Source organism: Neolamprologus brichardi, unplaced genomic scaffold (assembly GCF_056152115.1).
Source record: "Neolamprologus brichardi isolate AB-2024 unplaced genomic scaffold, ASM5615211v1 NODE_ptg000036l+_length_2141236_cov_1, whole genome shotgun sequence".
Lineage (NCBI taxonomy): Eukaryota > Metazoa > Chordata > Actinopteri > Cichliformes > Cichlidae > Neolamprologus > Neolamprologus brichardi.
In genome coordinates, this window is record NW_028270138.1 from 460,355 (window position 1) to 478,442 (window position 18,088).

The following is an 18,088-nucleotide window of genomic DNA, read 5'->3' on the forward strand; positions in this document are numbered from 1 at the left end:
TACCTCGTCCACACGTAAATGCAAAAACGCAAAAACTGAGTTTTTGAAAATCTCCACCCTGGCAGGAGTTTTTAAAAACCTGCGGTTTTCAGTGACCGAAAACGCCGTTTACCTGTGGACGAAAGATGCAAACGCATAGAAAAATCTGCATTTCCAAAAATACCCATGTACGTGTGGACGCCTTAGTAAGAGTTAGCGATGTATTTCAAAGCACACTTGTTATTGTGTAATATGCAATACTGTTCTGAAAGAGCCAGAAAAATAGACCAGAGATCTCTGAATGACATGTTTCTCCACAGGAGGTGTTATACAGTCCTAAGCTTAAGATGTCAAAGAAAAGTAACCATACCAGTATAGTAGACACCACCAGGGATCGATTGGACAAGGAGTCAGAGACATTAGTTGTCTTCCCTTTCTGGTTGTCCGTCATGTTTAGGCCACTCGGAGGGTCCCAGGTACCAATCTGTAAACACATATTTAATTAATTCTTCTTCTGTTAGAAGGCAGATAGAGTACATGCAAAATCCTTTGGTACACGTTCACACATTGTTCATATTCTCACTGTAAATAAACGCTTTATAATAAATTTATAATATTTATAATCTTTGACCGGAAAGTTGGGTCTCCTTCTTGCCACAAACGCTGACACAAACATTAGCTCTTGCTAATGTTTTGTTAAAACTTATTTATTATTAGGGCTGGATATCGTGACTGGTTTCTAGAATCGATTCGATTCTGATTCAATTCGATTCGATTTGAATCGGGGAAATTTTGACAGTCAGAAATATTATAATTCAGATCAGTACATTTACATATTTTTGTATCTATAAAAAGGAAGCTGACACTTTCCAGACTTTATCAAAGGTGTGAGCATCACAGCAGATGCAGATGCCTGTCAAAGTAGCTGAAGATAAAACACAGAAACACATGAAGGTGATTTTCCTGTTCTGGATTTTATAAAAATATTCTGCAGCACATCAAAAACGAAAGAAACCCATTAATCAACACATGTACATCACCTCTGAAGTTACAGCGGTTTTATTAGAGACACAGCGTTTTGCATTTTGTATCATTTTAGAAAGTTTCAATTTGTTCAGTATTGAACGGCAGAAATTAGGTTTTCTTTTCGGAAGTAAGTAAAAGGAAAAAACCATCAGAGTCAGCGAGCTGTCGGCTTTCAGCCCCGACCGTGTCCGTGCCGTCGGTGAGAAAGTCACATCTCACTGATTTTGATGCGTTGGCGGCTCCGCGCTTTGTGTTTACGTCTTTGTGCAGAAGCCTGTTCCTGCTCTCATTTACTGTTTTAAATGTTTGGTGGTTGTTGATATTTTGTGACGTTTCACCTGAGATTCTGGAATTTCGGGCAAAATACATTTATACAAAAAAATCGATTCAGAATTTTAATGAATCGAGATCACGTTATCCAAGCCAGAATCGATTTTAATCGATGAATCGATTATTAAAACCCACCCCTGTTTATTACATTTATTATACAGCAACTATAAGTACGCAAAGGTACTTGGTAACACAAGTGTCACTACGCATTCCTAATTTTTTTTGCGCAACCTGTGTACCAGTTATGTGTTTATTATATTTATTATGCAGCATAATAGGATTTTCAGTATTATACAGGGTTTATTCTGTCTGTATTTCAAAACACTTTAAATGTAGATGCACTTTGTAGAGCAAACACACATGAAGGTGACAGTAATTAGAGCTGCAGTGATATGTGTACAGGGCCAGTTCACAGTAATAGTCATCTCAATGTGTTTTATATAGTAACGTTAACAGGGAGGAATAAGAGGACAAGGAAGGAAAGAGGAAGACAGAGAGATGACAAACAACAAGAGAAACAAAACACAAAGAGGAGATAAATGTCATGACACACGGGACCAAACACTTGTTTCATTAGGAAGTGAAAACTGCAGAATGTTTCCACTTTAACCTTTTGTATTGCAACATTAAAGAAGTGCATTTAATGTGAATGCAACATCTGCTTCAGCATAAAAGGAGCAAGTTTATGTTCTGCAAAATGTCCTTGAAGACGATAAGACTTTTTTTGAGTAGTACCAAAATATATATTAATGTAAAATCTCCCCCTGTTTCCATTCTGGTTACCTACTGACAATAACGTACAGCACCACTGTTACACATTGGCAGTAACGTGTACTCTCAGCACTGTTGGTGGGCACTTTTCTAGAGTTCCACAGGGAGCAATGTTAAAAATGATCTGGATCAAGAATGTGGCCTTTTGGATGGTTGATGGAGGACAACACTGACGGCAGAGCGTTTGGGGAGAACGCTGAAGAGAAAAGCAGGAAGAAGAGGTCGGCACAGCTATCAGATTACGCCTCAAGGCTTCTCCTGTTCTCTCATCTCTCCCTCAAGTCTCCTGCTTCACCCCAGCACCTCCCGCACTCCACCAACCTGTCTGCCCTGAGCATCAGTAAAAGGGACCACGAATACTCCAGCCACTCACTCTTACGGGCACTTCTGCTGCGCTGTGTGAGGGCCTGAGATGGGTTTTGTAATTGCAAATCAACTCTTTAATTCAGGCTTCGTGAAACTGGAGGACTTCTGAGAGGTTTTATTAATGGGGTAAATTATTCATAGAGGCACAGACACACACATACACAAACCAGAGGTCAGGAGCTGCTGAGAGGCAAGCACCACCGAGGATCCTGAAGTGTGAAGTGTTTGCAGTTGCATGCAAGAATATTATTTTATTATTTGTATCAGCAGCGTTGGGGGTTCTCACAGATAATCTCATGAATGTTAAATTTAGTGTTGAATACTGAGAGATCCCCGTGAGTCAGTAATTATTTGAAGAAAAAGAAGAAACGATTACAGTCACAATAACTCTCTGAGTGTACTGGATGAGTTAAGTTAAGTTCAGGTTTAACAGTTAGAGAATAGTGTTCTGATCATGATCATATCACAGGTTCACATGAGCTACAACCATGGGAAGCTCAGCTATTGTTGTCCTTATTCTAACATTTGTTGTTAGATGTCCCCAAAGCAGACCAGTAAGACTGCAGAGGTTCAACAGCTGACACATTCATGAAACCAGTGAGGTAAACAGGTGACCCAGACACAGTGTGTCAAACAAAATCAAAGGATGAGGGCGGCATGTGTCTGTGTGCTGACTCAGGCACAGATTTAAGATTAACATCATCCTCATCACATCTCTAAAATGTGTTAGTGGTTTAAATCAGTGAGTGTTGTGAAGTTTCCTAAAATTAAAATGGGGCCACTGCTTTTTGTAAACTGGTGTAAAAGAAGCTGCTCAAGCAGCTGGATATGATCTGATAGTGGTCTTAATATGAAATATATTTTAATTCAAACATCTTTTAAATTCATCTTCAGAAGATTTTCATATACTGCTGTTGTTTCAAACATAACACTGTTCAGAGTTAGCAGCAATTTTGTGGAAACCACAAACACCCTCCACAATTGCGTGTTTTTCGCAGGCAGTGTTGGGGAGTAACGGAGTACATGTACCGCCGTTACGTATTTAAAATACAAAATATGAGTAACTGTATTCCGTTACAGTTACCGTTTAAAAAGGTGGTATTTAGAATACAGTTACTTTGTTGAAATAAATGGATTACACGGTGGTACTTCCCTGTTTCATATTGTGGCGGGTCAGGACTGTTTGGGTTTTGTTTGACAGCTACGTTCTGTTGTTCCAGGCAGCGTTACGGTTGCCATGGTTACAGGGTGACGCTCTCTCTCTGCGTGTTTCCTGGGTGAGAGAGGCCTTTTTGTTGTTGTTGTGCTAAGCTAACAGGCAGAATGCTACAGGTATAGCTCTAAAGAATGTAGCATCATGGGCAGTGTAGTCCGTGCTGCAGGGAGAATGGACTGCCATACACGTTATGTGTCTGTGAGCGAGGGAGGGAGAAAAAGGAAAAGTACGAGCTGTCATCGAGCAGAAACGGGAGCTGGAAGCATGTAAATATAATAATAACCACTGCAGCCAAGAAGAGAGCCTGACGAGCCCAGCTGTAAGTAAGCTATTAAGACTCGACTGTACACCGTGTTCGTGTTTTCCTCTGAAACAATAAGTTCTGTTGGAGCAGCCTTTCAACGCCTCTCTCTGTCTCTGCTAGCAAAGTTGACCCAGACAACAAAGTAAAGCTAGTTTTCAGCTACGAGCCGACACAGAACCCACCGTATTAGCCAGAGGTCCCTTTACTACGGTTCGGAGCCGCGGACCTTCAGTAACAGTAATAAATCACAGCAATAGTACATTCATGTAGTTGTAAACAGCATGATAATATATTAAGTAATCCAAAGTATTCAGAATACGTTACTCTCATTGAGTAACGTAACGGAATACGTTACAGAATACATTTTGGGACATGTAATCTGTAATCTGTAATGGAATACATTTTAAAAGTAACCTTCCCAACACTGATCACAGTGATATATAAATATTATTTTCCATGTGTTTTATTGCTAAATTATTAAGAAGAATAAAATTTACTAAATAAATTGTGGGCATAAAGGTGTGAATGTGTCTTTAGTCTGTTAGCCTTACTTCATAGGGTGGTTTGTACTCCACCTCTTGTCCTATGGTAGCTGGGATAGGTTCCAGTGGAAGAGAGTGGATGGATGAATGGATGAATAAATATTAATGTAAATTCAGCAAAATTTCCATGTAAAATATAATATTGTACTATAGAGAGAACAGGAAGCAACCACATAGGAAAGATGCAGTTCTGCGTTCTTGCATTATAACGTTCATTATGTTTCACTGAGGCAGTAAAAAGTCAGCAACCACCCAGATACAAAGGTAAAGGTATACTTAAATATTTGATTCATCTGTAAAATAAATTTCACTTTTTAAACTTTCAAGCATTAACAATAAAAAAAGAAGAATGCTGATTCTATTTATTTCCCCGTATGTCACAACCAGTGCAAATATTTGAATTTGAAATCGGAGTTATCCAGTCCAAGTCAAATTTCCTGGTGTGGACCATATCGTGAGGTGGATTAGTGAGTGGATGTGTAGCTCGCTCCTGGCAGTTTGATGTAACTCATGATGGTCACCCCACTCCTGAATCCATATCCACATCCATTCTTTGTGATTAGCTGAGGAGGTTGAGGCCTGTGCAAACAGCAGTGGGAACAGAATATTCTGGTATATTCTTGTGAGCTCTCTTTGAAGCTGTCCTTCAATGTTATTTTCCACAGTCCCGTTGAGTTTATGATATAAGTATTCAGTATTAGCCTTTACTTTACAGCTCAGGTGGCAGAGCAGAGCACTAATCAGAAGGTCGGTGGTTTGAATGTGTGAATGGGTGAATGACTGAATGTAGGGTAAAGCGCTTTGGGGTCCTTAGGGACTCAGTAAAGCGCTATACAAATGCAGGCCAGGCCATTTACACTGCCAGGCACTCCAGTATCCATGTGTGGGGCATTGAGTTGTGGGCTTTCTTGCACTGAGCCGTTGCATTGATAGAGCGGTGAACCAGGACTTTGGAACAGGTTGGTCTGCCTTGTTGGCACTGCTCTGTCAGGCTGGAGCTGGTGTCTTTGACCTTTGCTGTTCTTTTCAATGCATTTCTGTTCATGTGACTGACGTATGTGTCTGCCCAGCTTGTTTGCTACGATGCTTGAGGGGCTTGTTGCAGAGAGGCACATAGGTTAGGTTTGGGGAAACCCTTCTTTCTGATAAAGGCTACAGTTAGGGCAGGATGAGGGAAGGTTAAGGTATTTGTGTTGCTATTGGTTCAGGTGTGGTATGCTGCCGAAGTTCTCATTAGGACTGAGGATTTCCCTCGTTTAATTCCCCGTGTGTCTATACGCCACTGTGGCATGTCATTATCTTCGATCTAGTCTCTCCTGTACTTTGTGTTTTGTCATTTTTGTTGTTCATGGTCTCCGACCCTGCAACTGGCAGCTGAGACAGCTGTCATTGTGAACTGACCCTCTATGAATGACAATGAAATGAAGAATTAAAAACAAAGGTATTGACAGTAACCTGGCTGTGTTAGAGAAGCATGATGAAGAGGACAGTTTAAATTAAAGTGCCAAAGACACCTGGTGAGGGCCTTATACTGTGAGGAGCTTTACAATACCGTCTATCAGACAAATCAAAATGAAGCTGAGCATGTCTGTCATAGGTCCAAGAGCACAGGTGAAGGTCTACACAGACATTACTGATGTGCATTTTGATCATTTGTGTTCCCTGCTACATTGACCCTTTCATTTTGGTGTTATCTCATCATCCCATTGCCACATACACAGTCATATAAGGTGAACCTCGAAGTGCACAAACACATAAATATTGAAGACACAGAACCTTTTCAAGCCCCTCTTCCTTCAGACTGATTACATCAAGGTCAAAGTCTGTTCTCAGGCCATTGGTCCGGTTGAACGTGATTCTCCCCGTCAAGCCATCCCAGTGAGCCTAAAGAGAAAAGGCAGAGACAGAAGATAGAAGAGGAGACGTTCAACCAACAGTATCAAGTCTGTTGTTTCACTTTTAAATATATTCTTGATGTTGAAGCTGCAGACTAAGCAGAATAGACAGTTTTTCTGTTTCCTTTTCCACAGAGGCTTTCTGTACACTCTTTTCTGCCATCAAGGTGCCTGCACAGACTTTGTACCTGCGTTTATAACAGTGGGAGGCAATTACCCAATCTTTACAGATGTTTAGGGATGTGATCGAATAAGATGTAGCATGAAAGTGGTTCAGAGTAGAGACAGCTTTTGCTCAGGCACAGCAAGTCATCACAGCACTTCTCCACCTGGAAATCAGGGACTTCGAGGCCTATCTTTAGTAAGATGAGTGGGAGTCACGAATCTGGAAGTTACTCATTCAGCTGCATGAAAGCATTTGTCATACTCCTTTGACTCAGAGTCTGGTACCTGTGATGATACCGCTGCTGTTCACAGACATATGGACATGTTACTCAAGTGGAGATTATTATATGTATGTTAAAAATGGTGTTATAAATATAACACAATTAAGAGAATCAGGCAACACACAGAAATAAACAGTTATTTATAGACGAAACGGACAAAAACCATACTTAGAGTCTGCAACAAATGGTAATGTCATCGCCACTGGTTTTGGCTCCAGGGCTTTGAAGTACTTGGAGATTTGGGATCTATTTTTATTATTCATCCACCTTAGCATGTTGACGGGGTCCGTGTGCCCTATGATCCCAGGATGCATGTGATCATGGGTATTTGCCCTTGATAGGGTCTCCCAAGGCAAACTGGTCATGGGTGACACCTGGACCAGGTGACCCTTAATCCTCCCTTAGTTATGCTGCAATAGACGTAGGCTGCCGGGGATTCCCATGATGCATTGAGTTTTTCCTTTCCAGTCACCTTTCTCACTCACTATGTGTTAACAGACCTCTCTGTATTGAATCATATCTGTTATTAACCTCTGTCTCTCTTCCACAGCATGTCTTTATCCTGTCTTCCTTCTCTCACCCCAACCAATCACAGCAGATGGCCCCGCCCCTCCCTGAGCCTGGGACTGCCGGAGGTTTCTTCCTGTTAAAAGGGAGTTTTTCCTTCCCACTGTCGCCAAAGTGCTGCTCATAGGGGGTCATATGATTGTTGGGTTTTTCTCTGTATCTATGAAGCGCCTTGAGGTGACTTTTGTTGTGATTTGGCGCTATATAAATAAAATTGAATTGAATTGAGTAGCACTTCACAATACTCCTATGGAGATAACAACATGGGATATTGTTACTCTGCCTGGTATCAGGGTTACCGGGGCCTTATCCCTCAAAGCAGGGTTTTAGGGAGAGTGTCTGGTAGTCAGACCTTAACCAATGGTGACCAAACAGATGGAGCCCAAAGAAGCTGATGATGAAGCACTGAAAAATCACTGTACAGCTAGGCCCATATATTTGTGCACTGGCACAAGTTTTGTCTTTTTTTCTGTTTACTGAAACATATTCCAGTTATGTTAAATAATGGACATGGACTTACTGTGCAGACTCTCAGCTTTGATTTGAGGGCATCCACATTCAAACTGGATGACGTGTTTAGGAGTTTCAGCTCCTCAACATGTGTCATCTTCTAATTGGACAACTGTCTCAAATGCTCTTTCATGGGCAGGTGTGGGCAGTTCCTTTGTTATGTCATTATCGATTAAGCAGATAAAAAGCCTGGAGTTGATTTGAGGTGTGGTGCTTGCATTTGGAAGATTTTGCTGTGAACAGACAAAATGTGGTCAAAGGAGCGCTCTGTGCAGGTGAAACAAGCCATCCTTAAACTGCAGAAATAAAACAAAAAACACATCTAAGAATTTGCTACAATAGTAGGAGCGGCAAAATCTACAGTTTGGTGAATCCTAAGAAAGAAAGAGAGCACTTGTAAACTCAGCAACGCAAAAAGAAAGATGACCATGGAAGTCACAGCGGTAGATGATCACAGAATCATTTCCAAGGTCAAGGGAAACCTCTTCACAGCAGCCAACCAAGTGAACAATACTCTCCAGAAGGTAGGCGTGTAGATATACAAGTCTACCATAAAGAGAAGACTACATGAAAGTAAATACAGAGGGTTCACTGCAAGGTCCAAGACACTCATAAGCCTCAAGAACAGAAAGCCTGGATCAGACTTTGCTAAAAATAAATAAATAAAAATCAAAAAAAGCCAGCATAGTTCTGGAAAAATATTCTTGAGACAGATGAAACCAACATCAACCTCTACCAGAATAATGGCAAGAAAAAAGTATGGAGAAATCATAGGAGAGCTCGTGATTTAAAGCACACCACACATCTGTAAAACATGGTGGAGGCAGTGTGATGGCTTGGGCCTGCATGGCTGCTGGTGGCACTGCAACACTTGTGTTGTAATACGACATGAGACAGATGCAGCCAAACTAAGTCTGAGGTTTTCAGAGAAAACCATCTAGTGATGTCCATGAGTTCAAGACTTCAGGCTGTCATTGCCAGCAAAGGGTTTTCAACCAAATATTAGAAATGAAAATTTTATTTTATTTTTATTTTAGTCCAATTACTTTTGAGCCCCTGAAATTAAGGAATAGTGTTTTAAAATGCTTTAGTTCCTATATTAATATTTTTGATGAATCCAGTGAAATATAGCTGAGAGTCTGTATCTGAGTGTTTTCATGAAAATTTAATTGTGGTAATGTAGAGATCCAAAATGAGAAAAATGTCATCTCTGTCCAAATTAATACCTAACTGTTAGAATGAGTCCATTTACCAGTACATTTACAACAATGGTTCAATTTACCTAACCTTTCTGAAGTCACTGGATAGGGTATTCGAGGGTGCCCCCATCTGTGGACTAAATTATGCTACAAGCAATTTCAACAGTCGTTTAGGCAATGGCGTTGAGACCGGGGGCATATTGCACATTTAAACTCCGATGAATGTATGAGAGCATCGTGGGGTTAGTATCTGTCATGGTCCTGGGTCGGTGACCCAGCGCTTTCAGTTGATGATTATCACTTTCTAGTTTATTTCTGATCTTGTATTGGTTGTTGGTGTTTGGTTGTGTTTATCTTCCCTACCTGCGTCTCCCTCGGTGCTCTGTTCATGTCCTCGTGTTGTTATGTAAAACAGTCTGTGTGTTTCCTGTTTTACTTTGTAGGGTTGTGTCTCGTTATGTCCATTAGTTCCAGCTGTGTCCCCTCCTGTGTGCCATTTCCTGATTACCTGGTGTGTGTATTTATAGTGGGTGTCGGTCTGTGTTCGTTGTCGGCTCGTCTGTGTTTCATGGTGTCTGTTCCTCGTCTGTGTCTCTCTGCCTCCCACCCCATTTGTATGATCCGGTTGTTATTTAGCTCACCCAGTTTAGGTTTATGTTCTGTCCTGCCCTCAGTTCTGTTATTTGTACACTGTAAATTAAACCCTCACTCTTATCATCATATCGGCTGTCTGCATTTTGGGTCCTCTTTCCTCCACACCACACGGCTCACCCCGCCAGCCGCGACAGTACGAGCCGACCAAACATGGACCCAGCAGCATCCGCACCCTCCCAGGAGTTTCGGGAGGGGGTGATTGACTCCGTTTCAAGGTTAGTTAACCTGTGGCTGGAACATGAGGGGGAGGAATTTCACCGCGCTGTAGAAGCCAGGCTACAGCAATTAATCTTTGCTCACTCCTGGCTACTGGACTCACTTCACCCGCTCGCACAGAATTTCATTCTGAACGAGCTCCGTCTTCACCCCCCGGCTGCTACCACCCACCCTGCAACTCATGCTTCACTGCCCGGTCCGACAGAGGATGTTCTGCCCGGCCCGTCAACCCAGCCTTCAAGGGGGAAACAGCGCTCACGCTGCCGACGCACCTCGCCACAGTCGGACCTGGGGATTTCTGAGCGGCCGGCTGTGGTGAGTGGACAGGACAATATTATTGGTCTGAACTGTGGGACTGTTTACTCAGGGGTAATGTTCTGTACAGCACAGGACAAAGACTGTTTATCGCCAGAAGCCCAGTTAGCCGCCCGGCCAGAAGCCCAGTTAGCCGCCCGGCCAGAAGCCCAGTTAGCCGCCCGGCCAGAAGCCCAGTTAGCCGCCCGGCCAGAAGCGCAGTTAGCCGCCCGGCCAGAAGCCCAGTCGCCACCTCCACCACATTCAGCCTCACAATCCATAGCTCAATTACAGTCACAGCCAGACCTATTACAAACCATGTTACAATCCATAGCCCAGTCAGTAGCCCAGTTGGCAGAAGAATCATTAGCCTTATCCTCCGTTCAGTCTCCGACTTCCCCACCATTATTGTCTCAACCTTTACTTCAGTCGCCCTCAGCTCAGTCACCTGTTCAGCCATCATCTTCACCAACTCCTCCTGTACAACCAGCTAGGCCTATTCAATCCGAAAGAAACTATTGTTCACCCATTTGTTCCAGGCAGAGAGACAAACCAAACAATCCTGCAAACTTTCCTCAAGAGCTGGCCAGTTCTGAGACTGAGACGCACTCCAGGGCCTCCCCAGAGGCTGGGTTTCAGCCCCCAGCAGACTCTGGACCCCTGGAGGTTAAGAGGCCAGCTGAGGACTGCACCCGGCTGTCGCTGCCTGAGCAGGGTCAATGCTCGGTGCAGCTGCAGTCTGTTATGTGTTTGCCAGAGGCCCGTGTGCCTGCTGGTTCTGATCTGTCCCTGCCAGAGGCCCATGTGCCTGCTGGTTCTGATCTGTCCCTGCCAGAGGCCCGTGCGCCTGCTGGTTCTGATCTGTCCCTGCCAGAGGCCCGTGCGCCTGCTGGTTCTGATCTGTCCCTGCCAGAGGCCCGTGCGCCTGCTGGTTCTGATCTGTCCCTGCCAGAGGCCCGTGCGCCTGCTGGTTCTGATCTGTCCCTGCCAGAGGTCCGTGCGCCTGCTGGTTCTGTTCTGCGCCCGCCAGAGGTCTCCGCGCCTGCTGGTTCTGTTCTGCGCCTGCCAGGGGCCCCTGTGCCCGCTGGTCCCGAGACTGTTCTCGCTGGTGGGCCCGAGGAGCCCGTCCAGCCTCCTGTCTCGTCCGCTGGAGGGCCCGAGGAGCCCGTCCAGCCCCAAGACTCGTCAGCTGGAGGGCCCGAGGAGCCCGTCCAGCCCCAAGACTCGTCAGCTGGAGGTTCAGGAGAACCCAGCCAGCTTCCTGCCTCGTCAGCTGGAGGGCCCGAGGATCCCGTCCAGCCGCCAGCTGCAGCCTCATCATCCTCGCCGGCTGCCGCTCCATCCACGCCGCCGGCAGCAACAGCAGCTTCATCCACACCACCGGCAGCAACAGCAGCTTCATCCACACCGCCGGCAGCCTCCGTGTCTTCATCCTCGCCAGCTGCAGCCTCCGTGTCTTCACCCTCGCCAGCTGCAGCCTCCGTGTCTTCACCCTCGCCAGCTGCAGCAGCAGCGGCTTCATCCTCGCCAGCTGCAGCCTCCGTGTCTTCATCCTCGCCAGCTGCAGCCTCCGTGTCTTCATCCTCGCCAGCTGCAGCCTCCGTGTCTTCATCCTCGCCAGCTGCAGCCTCCGTGTCTTCATCCTCGCCAGCTGCAGCCTCCGTGTCTTCATCCTCGCCAGCTGCAGCCTCCGTGTCTTCATCCTCGCCGTCGCCTGGTCCAGCCTCTGCATCAGCCTCGCCTGGTCCAGCCTCTGCATCCGCTTCGCCTGGTCCAGCCTCTGCATCCGCCTCGCCTGGTCCAGCCTCTGCATCCGCCTCGCCTGGTCCAGCCTCTGCATCCGCTTCGCCTGGTCCAGCCTCAGCTTCCGTCTCGTCTGGTCCAGCCTCAGCTTCCGTCTCGTCTGGTGCTGCGAAGGCCACGCCGCCTTCAGGTCCCAAACTGCCGCCTCGACATCGGCGGTCATCTGCCAGGCCGCTTGTTGGGCGTCATCGTCGATATGGACGACCTCCCACAGGCCGCCGCTACCTTCCGCGCGGCCGGCCTCCGGACTTGTGTCGCCGCCGCCGTTGCTGTCCGCACGGTCGGCCGCCTGAGCTGTTTCGCCGCCGTTGCTGTCCGCACGGTCGGCCGCCTGACCTGTTTCCCCGCCGTTGCTGTCCGCACGGTCGGCCGCCTGACCTGTTTCCCCGTCGCCGCCGTTGCTGTCCGCACGGTCGGCCGCCTGAACTGTTTCCACTTCGCCACCGCTGCCTCCCGCGCGGTTGGCTTTTGGACCTGAGTTGTCAGCCTCCGGGCCGGCCTCCTGAACTATGTTTTGGGACCCTGTTCGGGAACTCCAGTGTGTGATGTGTTTTGGACAATTCGTTTGGCCCACTGGAGCTTGTTTTTTGTTTGGTTGTGGTCCCTCCGTCCTGGACCCCCCGCCGCCCGCCCTGGGTTGGTCGTCTGTTTTTGTTTTGGGCTGTCTGGAGCCAGCCCTTGGAGGGGGGGTACTGTCATGGTCCTGGGTCGGTGACCCAGCGCTTTCAGTTGATGATTATCACTTTCTAGTTTATTTCTGATCTTGTATTGGTTGTTGGTGTTTGGTTGTGTTTATCTTCCCTACCTGCGTCTCCCTCGGTGCTCTGTTCATGTCCTCGTGTTGTTATGTAAAACAGTCTGTGTGTTTCCTGTTTTACTTTGTAGGGTTGTGTCTCGTTATGTCCATTAGTTCCAGCTGTGTCCCCTCCTGTGTGCCATTTCCTGATTACCTGGTGTGTGTATTTATAGTGGGTGTCGGTCTGTGTTCGTTGTCGGCTCGTCTGTGTTTCATGGTGTCTGTTCCTCGTCTGTGTCTCTCTGCCTCCCACCCCATTTGTATGATCCGGTTTGTTATTTAGCTCACCCAGTTTAGGTTTATGTTCTGTCCTGCCCTCAGTTCTGTTATTTGTACACTGTAAATTAAACCCTCACTCTTATCATCATATCGGCTGTCTGCATTTTGGGTCCTCTTTCCTCCACACCACACGGCTCACCCCGCCAGCCGTGACAAGTATCTTGCCCAAGGATATTTTGCATGCAGGAGCAGCTAATGATTGAACCACTGGCCTTCCAATTAATAGATGACCTGCTCTAACTCCAGCTACAGAAACCCCTTTACACACTTGTAACAATGCCTCTTGGGAAAAAGCCTTGTACCATTGTAAAGCCTGTTTGTTTTCTCTTGAATGGTAACGCATTTGTAAGGAAAATACATTTGTGGGTTAAGCAGCAGAGTTGAATATGTGGTTTGTGCCCATTAAAAACTTGCCAAATCTTTTTTGCCAATAGCAAACAGCATATTTCGCTATTGAATATTTTATTTGGGAGTAAGAGAGTGGGTGGGTGTATTGGCAGATGGACTGATGTAGGGTTTGCAGTGATGTTGACACTACAGCCTTTCTGTTACTGCAAAAACCTGAGCATAAGAGTGAAGCGTTGATTCACTGGTTGATCTGTGTTCCTACTGTTAACTATGGTCAAATGACTTAAGTAGTGACTGAAACAATGAGATAGCAGATACAAGCAGCCTATATGAAGCAGTAGAAAAAGATTCAGCTGAAGGGGTTAAGCGCTCAGTCTTAGAGATAGGATAAGAAGCTGTGCCATTCGGAGGGCCTTAGAGTAGAGCCGCTATTTCTCCAACAAATAGTAGCCTATTTAGGTGGTTTAGGTGTCTGGCTAGGATTCCTCCTCCTAAGAGCTCCTCCTACCAAAGGGGAGGAGGCCTTGGGTCAGATCCAGGACATGCTGGCTTGGGAACACCTTGGTGTTCTCTTGAGGAGATTGAGGAGGCGGACAGGGAGAGGGAGATCTGGGTGTCCTGGCTTATCCTTGGCCTGATCCACGCCACACCACTAGGATCTACAGTAACAACATCAAATTGGCATTCGGGCTAGAGAAGTGTACTCAGATGATAACTAAGAGAGGAAAAGAAGTCAGAACTGAGGGTTAGAACTGCCTTCTGGTTTTATATTAGTATTGCTGACATCGAGGACACCTACAAGTATCTGGGAATCCCACAACCAATTAGGAACCACGACAAGTCAGCTAGAAAAGCCACCAAAGTCACCAAATACCTGCGGAGAGTAGGCAAGTCCTGAAGAGTCAGCTGGATGGGAAGAACAAGATCTGGGCAATCGTCACTTATGACTTGCCAGTTTTTAAATACCCTGCTGGGTTAAGGGCTATTTGATCAAGAAGGAGAGTTATGGAGTGTTAGGCTTGTTCTATGTCTATGAGCTTTCAGGAATTCTGCGTTTCCTGAGAAGTTTTTATTTTCCCTTCATGGTACTGCCTTCCTTGGGAAAAATGTGACTTTATTCATTTCAATTGATAAAAGACCATACTCCATAGAAGCTGTTTGAACATTCAATGCTAGTAATGTAGGAAATGCTAATAATAGGAGAGATCTCTTGGAAGACTTGGACATATTAATTGAGATATAGAAAGAAATTAATTTGGCAAATGGGCTACAATGAGCCATCAGGGCATATTGGAATCCCAGTGGCAATAGGCTTTAGGACAGGGTCCTCTAGTCTAACATGCTGGTGGTGGCGAAGAAAAGTAAGGCTTAGATGGAGCTCTGACTTGAACTGACTTTCCCCCTTTTAAGTTGGTTGCTTGTACAGAACAGATGGTCTACTGATGAAACTAAGACTGAACTGAAGGGAGGACTATCTCTGCAATGCTGACTGGTATGGGGATCGTGCTGTATGTGCTCACCACAGGTTAACCCTCTGAGGTTGACAGACGCGCCGGCAAGTTGAAATCACGTGACCAATTTAAGATGACACAGCTACAAGATGCAGCGACCCAGAGTCTCCGTTTCAACTTGGGTCGAAAGTGCGGACTTCAATCTATAAACCAGTTTTTAGATTGTGTTGATAGGCCAAGTAAAACCAGAGTTATGATAAAAAATACACACAGCATTTTTTTCTGAGCAAAACAGTGGTGTTTACGGCAGGAAGAATCAAAAACGGCATTTTCTAAGGACAGCGCTAGCAAACACTCTCCGCTTCCGAGTGAAAAAAGAAAAAACACCCTTTCCCTATTGGTGTTAAATTCTGCTATGTCAACCAATCAAAAATTGATAAGGATGAAAACACGATGGTAACGTGGGGGGTGGGGTAAACAATGGTAAGTATGGCTACCGTTAGTTTGCCATCCATGCATCCATCCATCCATCTTCATCCGCTTTATCCGGGGCCGGGTCGCAGGGGCAGCAGCCTAAGCAGAGAGGCCCAGACCTCCCTCTCCCCAGCCACCTCCTCCAGCTTATCCGGGGGAACACCAAGGCGTTCCCAGGCCAGCCAAGAGATATAATCTCTCCAGCGTGTCCTGGGTCTGCCCCGGGGTGGCTGTAGCTCAGGTGGTAGAGCAGGTCATCTACTGATCGGAAGGTTGGTGGTTCGATCCCTGGCTTCCCCAGTCTGCATACCAAATATCCTTGGGCAAGATACTAACCACAAATTGCTCTCCGATGCATCTATCGGAGTATGAATGTGTGTGTGAATGTTACTTAGAAAGCACTTAGAAAAATGTGCTTGTGCGAATGGGTGTGAATGGGTGAATGTACAAGTTGTGTACAGCGCTTTGAGTGCTCAGAAAGAGTAGAAAAGCGCTATATAAGAACCAGTCCATTTACCATTTACCATTCCTCCCGGTGGGACATGCCCGGAACACCTCACCCAGGAGGCGCCCAGGAAGCATCCTTGTCAGATGCCCGAACCACCTCAGCTCCTTTCGATGTGGAGCAGCAGCGGCTCTACTCTGAGCCCCTCCCGGATGGCCGAACTTCTCACCCTATCTCTAAGGGAGAGGCCAGCCACCCTTCGGAGGAAGCTCATTTCTGCCGCTTGTATCCGCGATCTCGTTCTTTCGGTCACTACCCACAGCTCGTGGCCATAGGTGAGGGCAGGGACGTAGATCGACCGGTAAATTGAGAGCTTCGCTTTTACACTCAGCTCCCTCTTCATCACGACGGACCGGTGCAGTGTCCGCATTACTGCAGCTGCAGCCCCAATCCGTCTGTCGATCTCCGGCTCCCTTCTCATCTCCGGCTTTGTGTTGTTGTTTTCTCAGCTGGAGGCGATAGTCAGCTCTGCATCCCTGCTTTTGTTTTCTCTCCCTCCACCATCAGCATTGCTTGTTGTTCACGACAATAACCCAGGGAGCGCCCGGTGGTCTCACAATCTCAGGTAGGATGCTTTGGTCCAATCTGAAGTAAAGTCCGGGTTCAGGCTGAGACCAGTATCTGTCAGTACATGACGACTGAAAGTGATCAGTGTTGCAGGAAGACACAACAAAATTGCACAAAAACACGAAGACAAAGTGCACAATAGCTGGAAGCGCGGTGGCACTGCATACATCTATGTTTTCTATAAAGATGCTGGTCTGGTGCCTCTCCAAAACGTGAAATGAACACACATACAGACGTTTCAATACCAGCAGAGGGAGACGATATATTTAAAGCCAAGAAGTCACTATTGAGCAGGAAGGTATAAAGTACATTTCAGGGTCCAAAATAGACAGAAATAATTAAGCTATCTGGCTAGAATGTATTCAAATGTAAATGTGTACATAATGTCTGTTTAAATAATTTGCAATGATTATTTTCATGTTGGCTTTAAATAAAATATGTGCCTGTGCTGCTCCTGCAGCTTACTACAACTTCGACATGTGTTTCCATGATTCAGAGAGAGAAAGTACAATAAGGAGACGGTGGACTGGAATGTCTATTACACGTTTTGGCGAGGGGCTGACTATATTTGTGTAAGTCACAGTTAAGTGTGCTGACCTTTGCCTTCACCCCACAATATGGTCTCCATAACCAATGTAGTCCAAACATACTCTGTGGTTCAAAGCATGAAATATATGTGAAAAGGCAAACAGAGAGCTAATAATGACTGCAAAGGTATTCCAAAAGTGACCTTAGTAAAACGAAATGTACTTGCAATTGCACAGCACTGAGACGTTTTCATTCATACTCAAGGCACACTTCTTAAAGTGTCTTCAGGTTGGTAACTGTATTTATTGTACCAATTCATTAAATTGGTATACAGTCACTTGATTAGTTACATTTTGGGTCATATATTTTTGATTTGATTTGATTTATTAGATTTTTGTGTTCAAGTGGTAAAAAAAAAATCCTGTAAGGAGTCATTTGTATATGTAAGTCCCAACAGTTTCTGCTGAGCAAAAATTGGATAACATCTTGATCTGTCTTGAGTTCGCAGAATCTGCTCTTTGAGCACAAGTTTGATAACATCATGGCGAAGCTCACTGCTCTCCAACGGGAGATTGAGAGATCAGTGTTGGACTGTTAGAACAGCTTTGAAATTCACATGAGTTGTTTGCACTAAAGTAAGAACCACCATCATCTCATGCACCTACCACTTCGGCGCCAGCTGTGACCTCAAGGCTGGAGCTGAACAACAACACCCTGATAACAGACTGTGCTCAGACTGTTTCTTCCTATCCTACGCAAGGCCACCTGGGTTGGCTGGAAGACTGTTTACTTAGCCTGGCAGGGCGAAGGACACTGTCTCAGCTGAACTCTGGACACACACACACACACACACACATACATACACACATGCAGATGTACACTCATCCCCCCTCCCCTTCCAAACGCCTTCAATGCTTATTCCCTCCCGATGCAGACGGTGGATCAAAGGGGACCAGCGCACATGCTGCAGGCCCGGATGCGCTGTCTACACGGGCTGTCTCTCACCTTTTACCCGCCCCTGT

General features: G+C 45.8%; 1 protein-coding gene across 3 annotated transcripts in view; it reads right to left on the minus strand.

Annotated features, from left to right (window-relative positions):
• grik2 (glutamate receptor, ionotropic, kainate 2) overlaps positions 1-18,088 on the minus strand; it is a 350,278-nt gene that overhangs the window by 119,947 nt on the left and 212,243 nt on the right. For all 3 annotated transcript variants that reach the window (XM_087837590.1, XM_087837588.1, XM_087837589.1), the window contains exons 9-10: positions 6,311-6,418; positions 350-463 (exon numbers count right to left, since the gene is read on the minus strand). In XM_087837590.1, the coding sequence (XP_087693716.1) occupies positions 350-463; positions 6,311-6,418 (222 nt within the window). The remainder of the gene's footprint in view (positions 1-349; positions 464-6,310; positions 6,419-18,088) is intronic.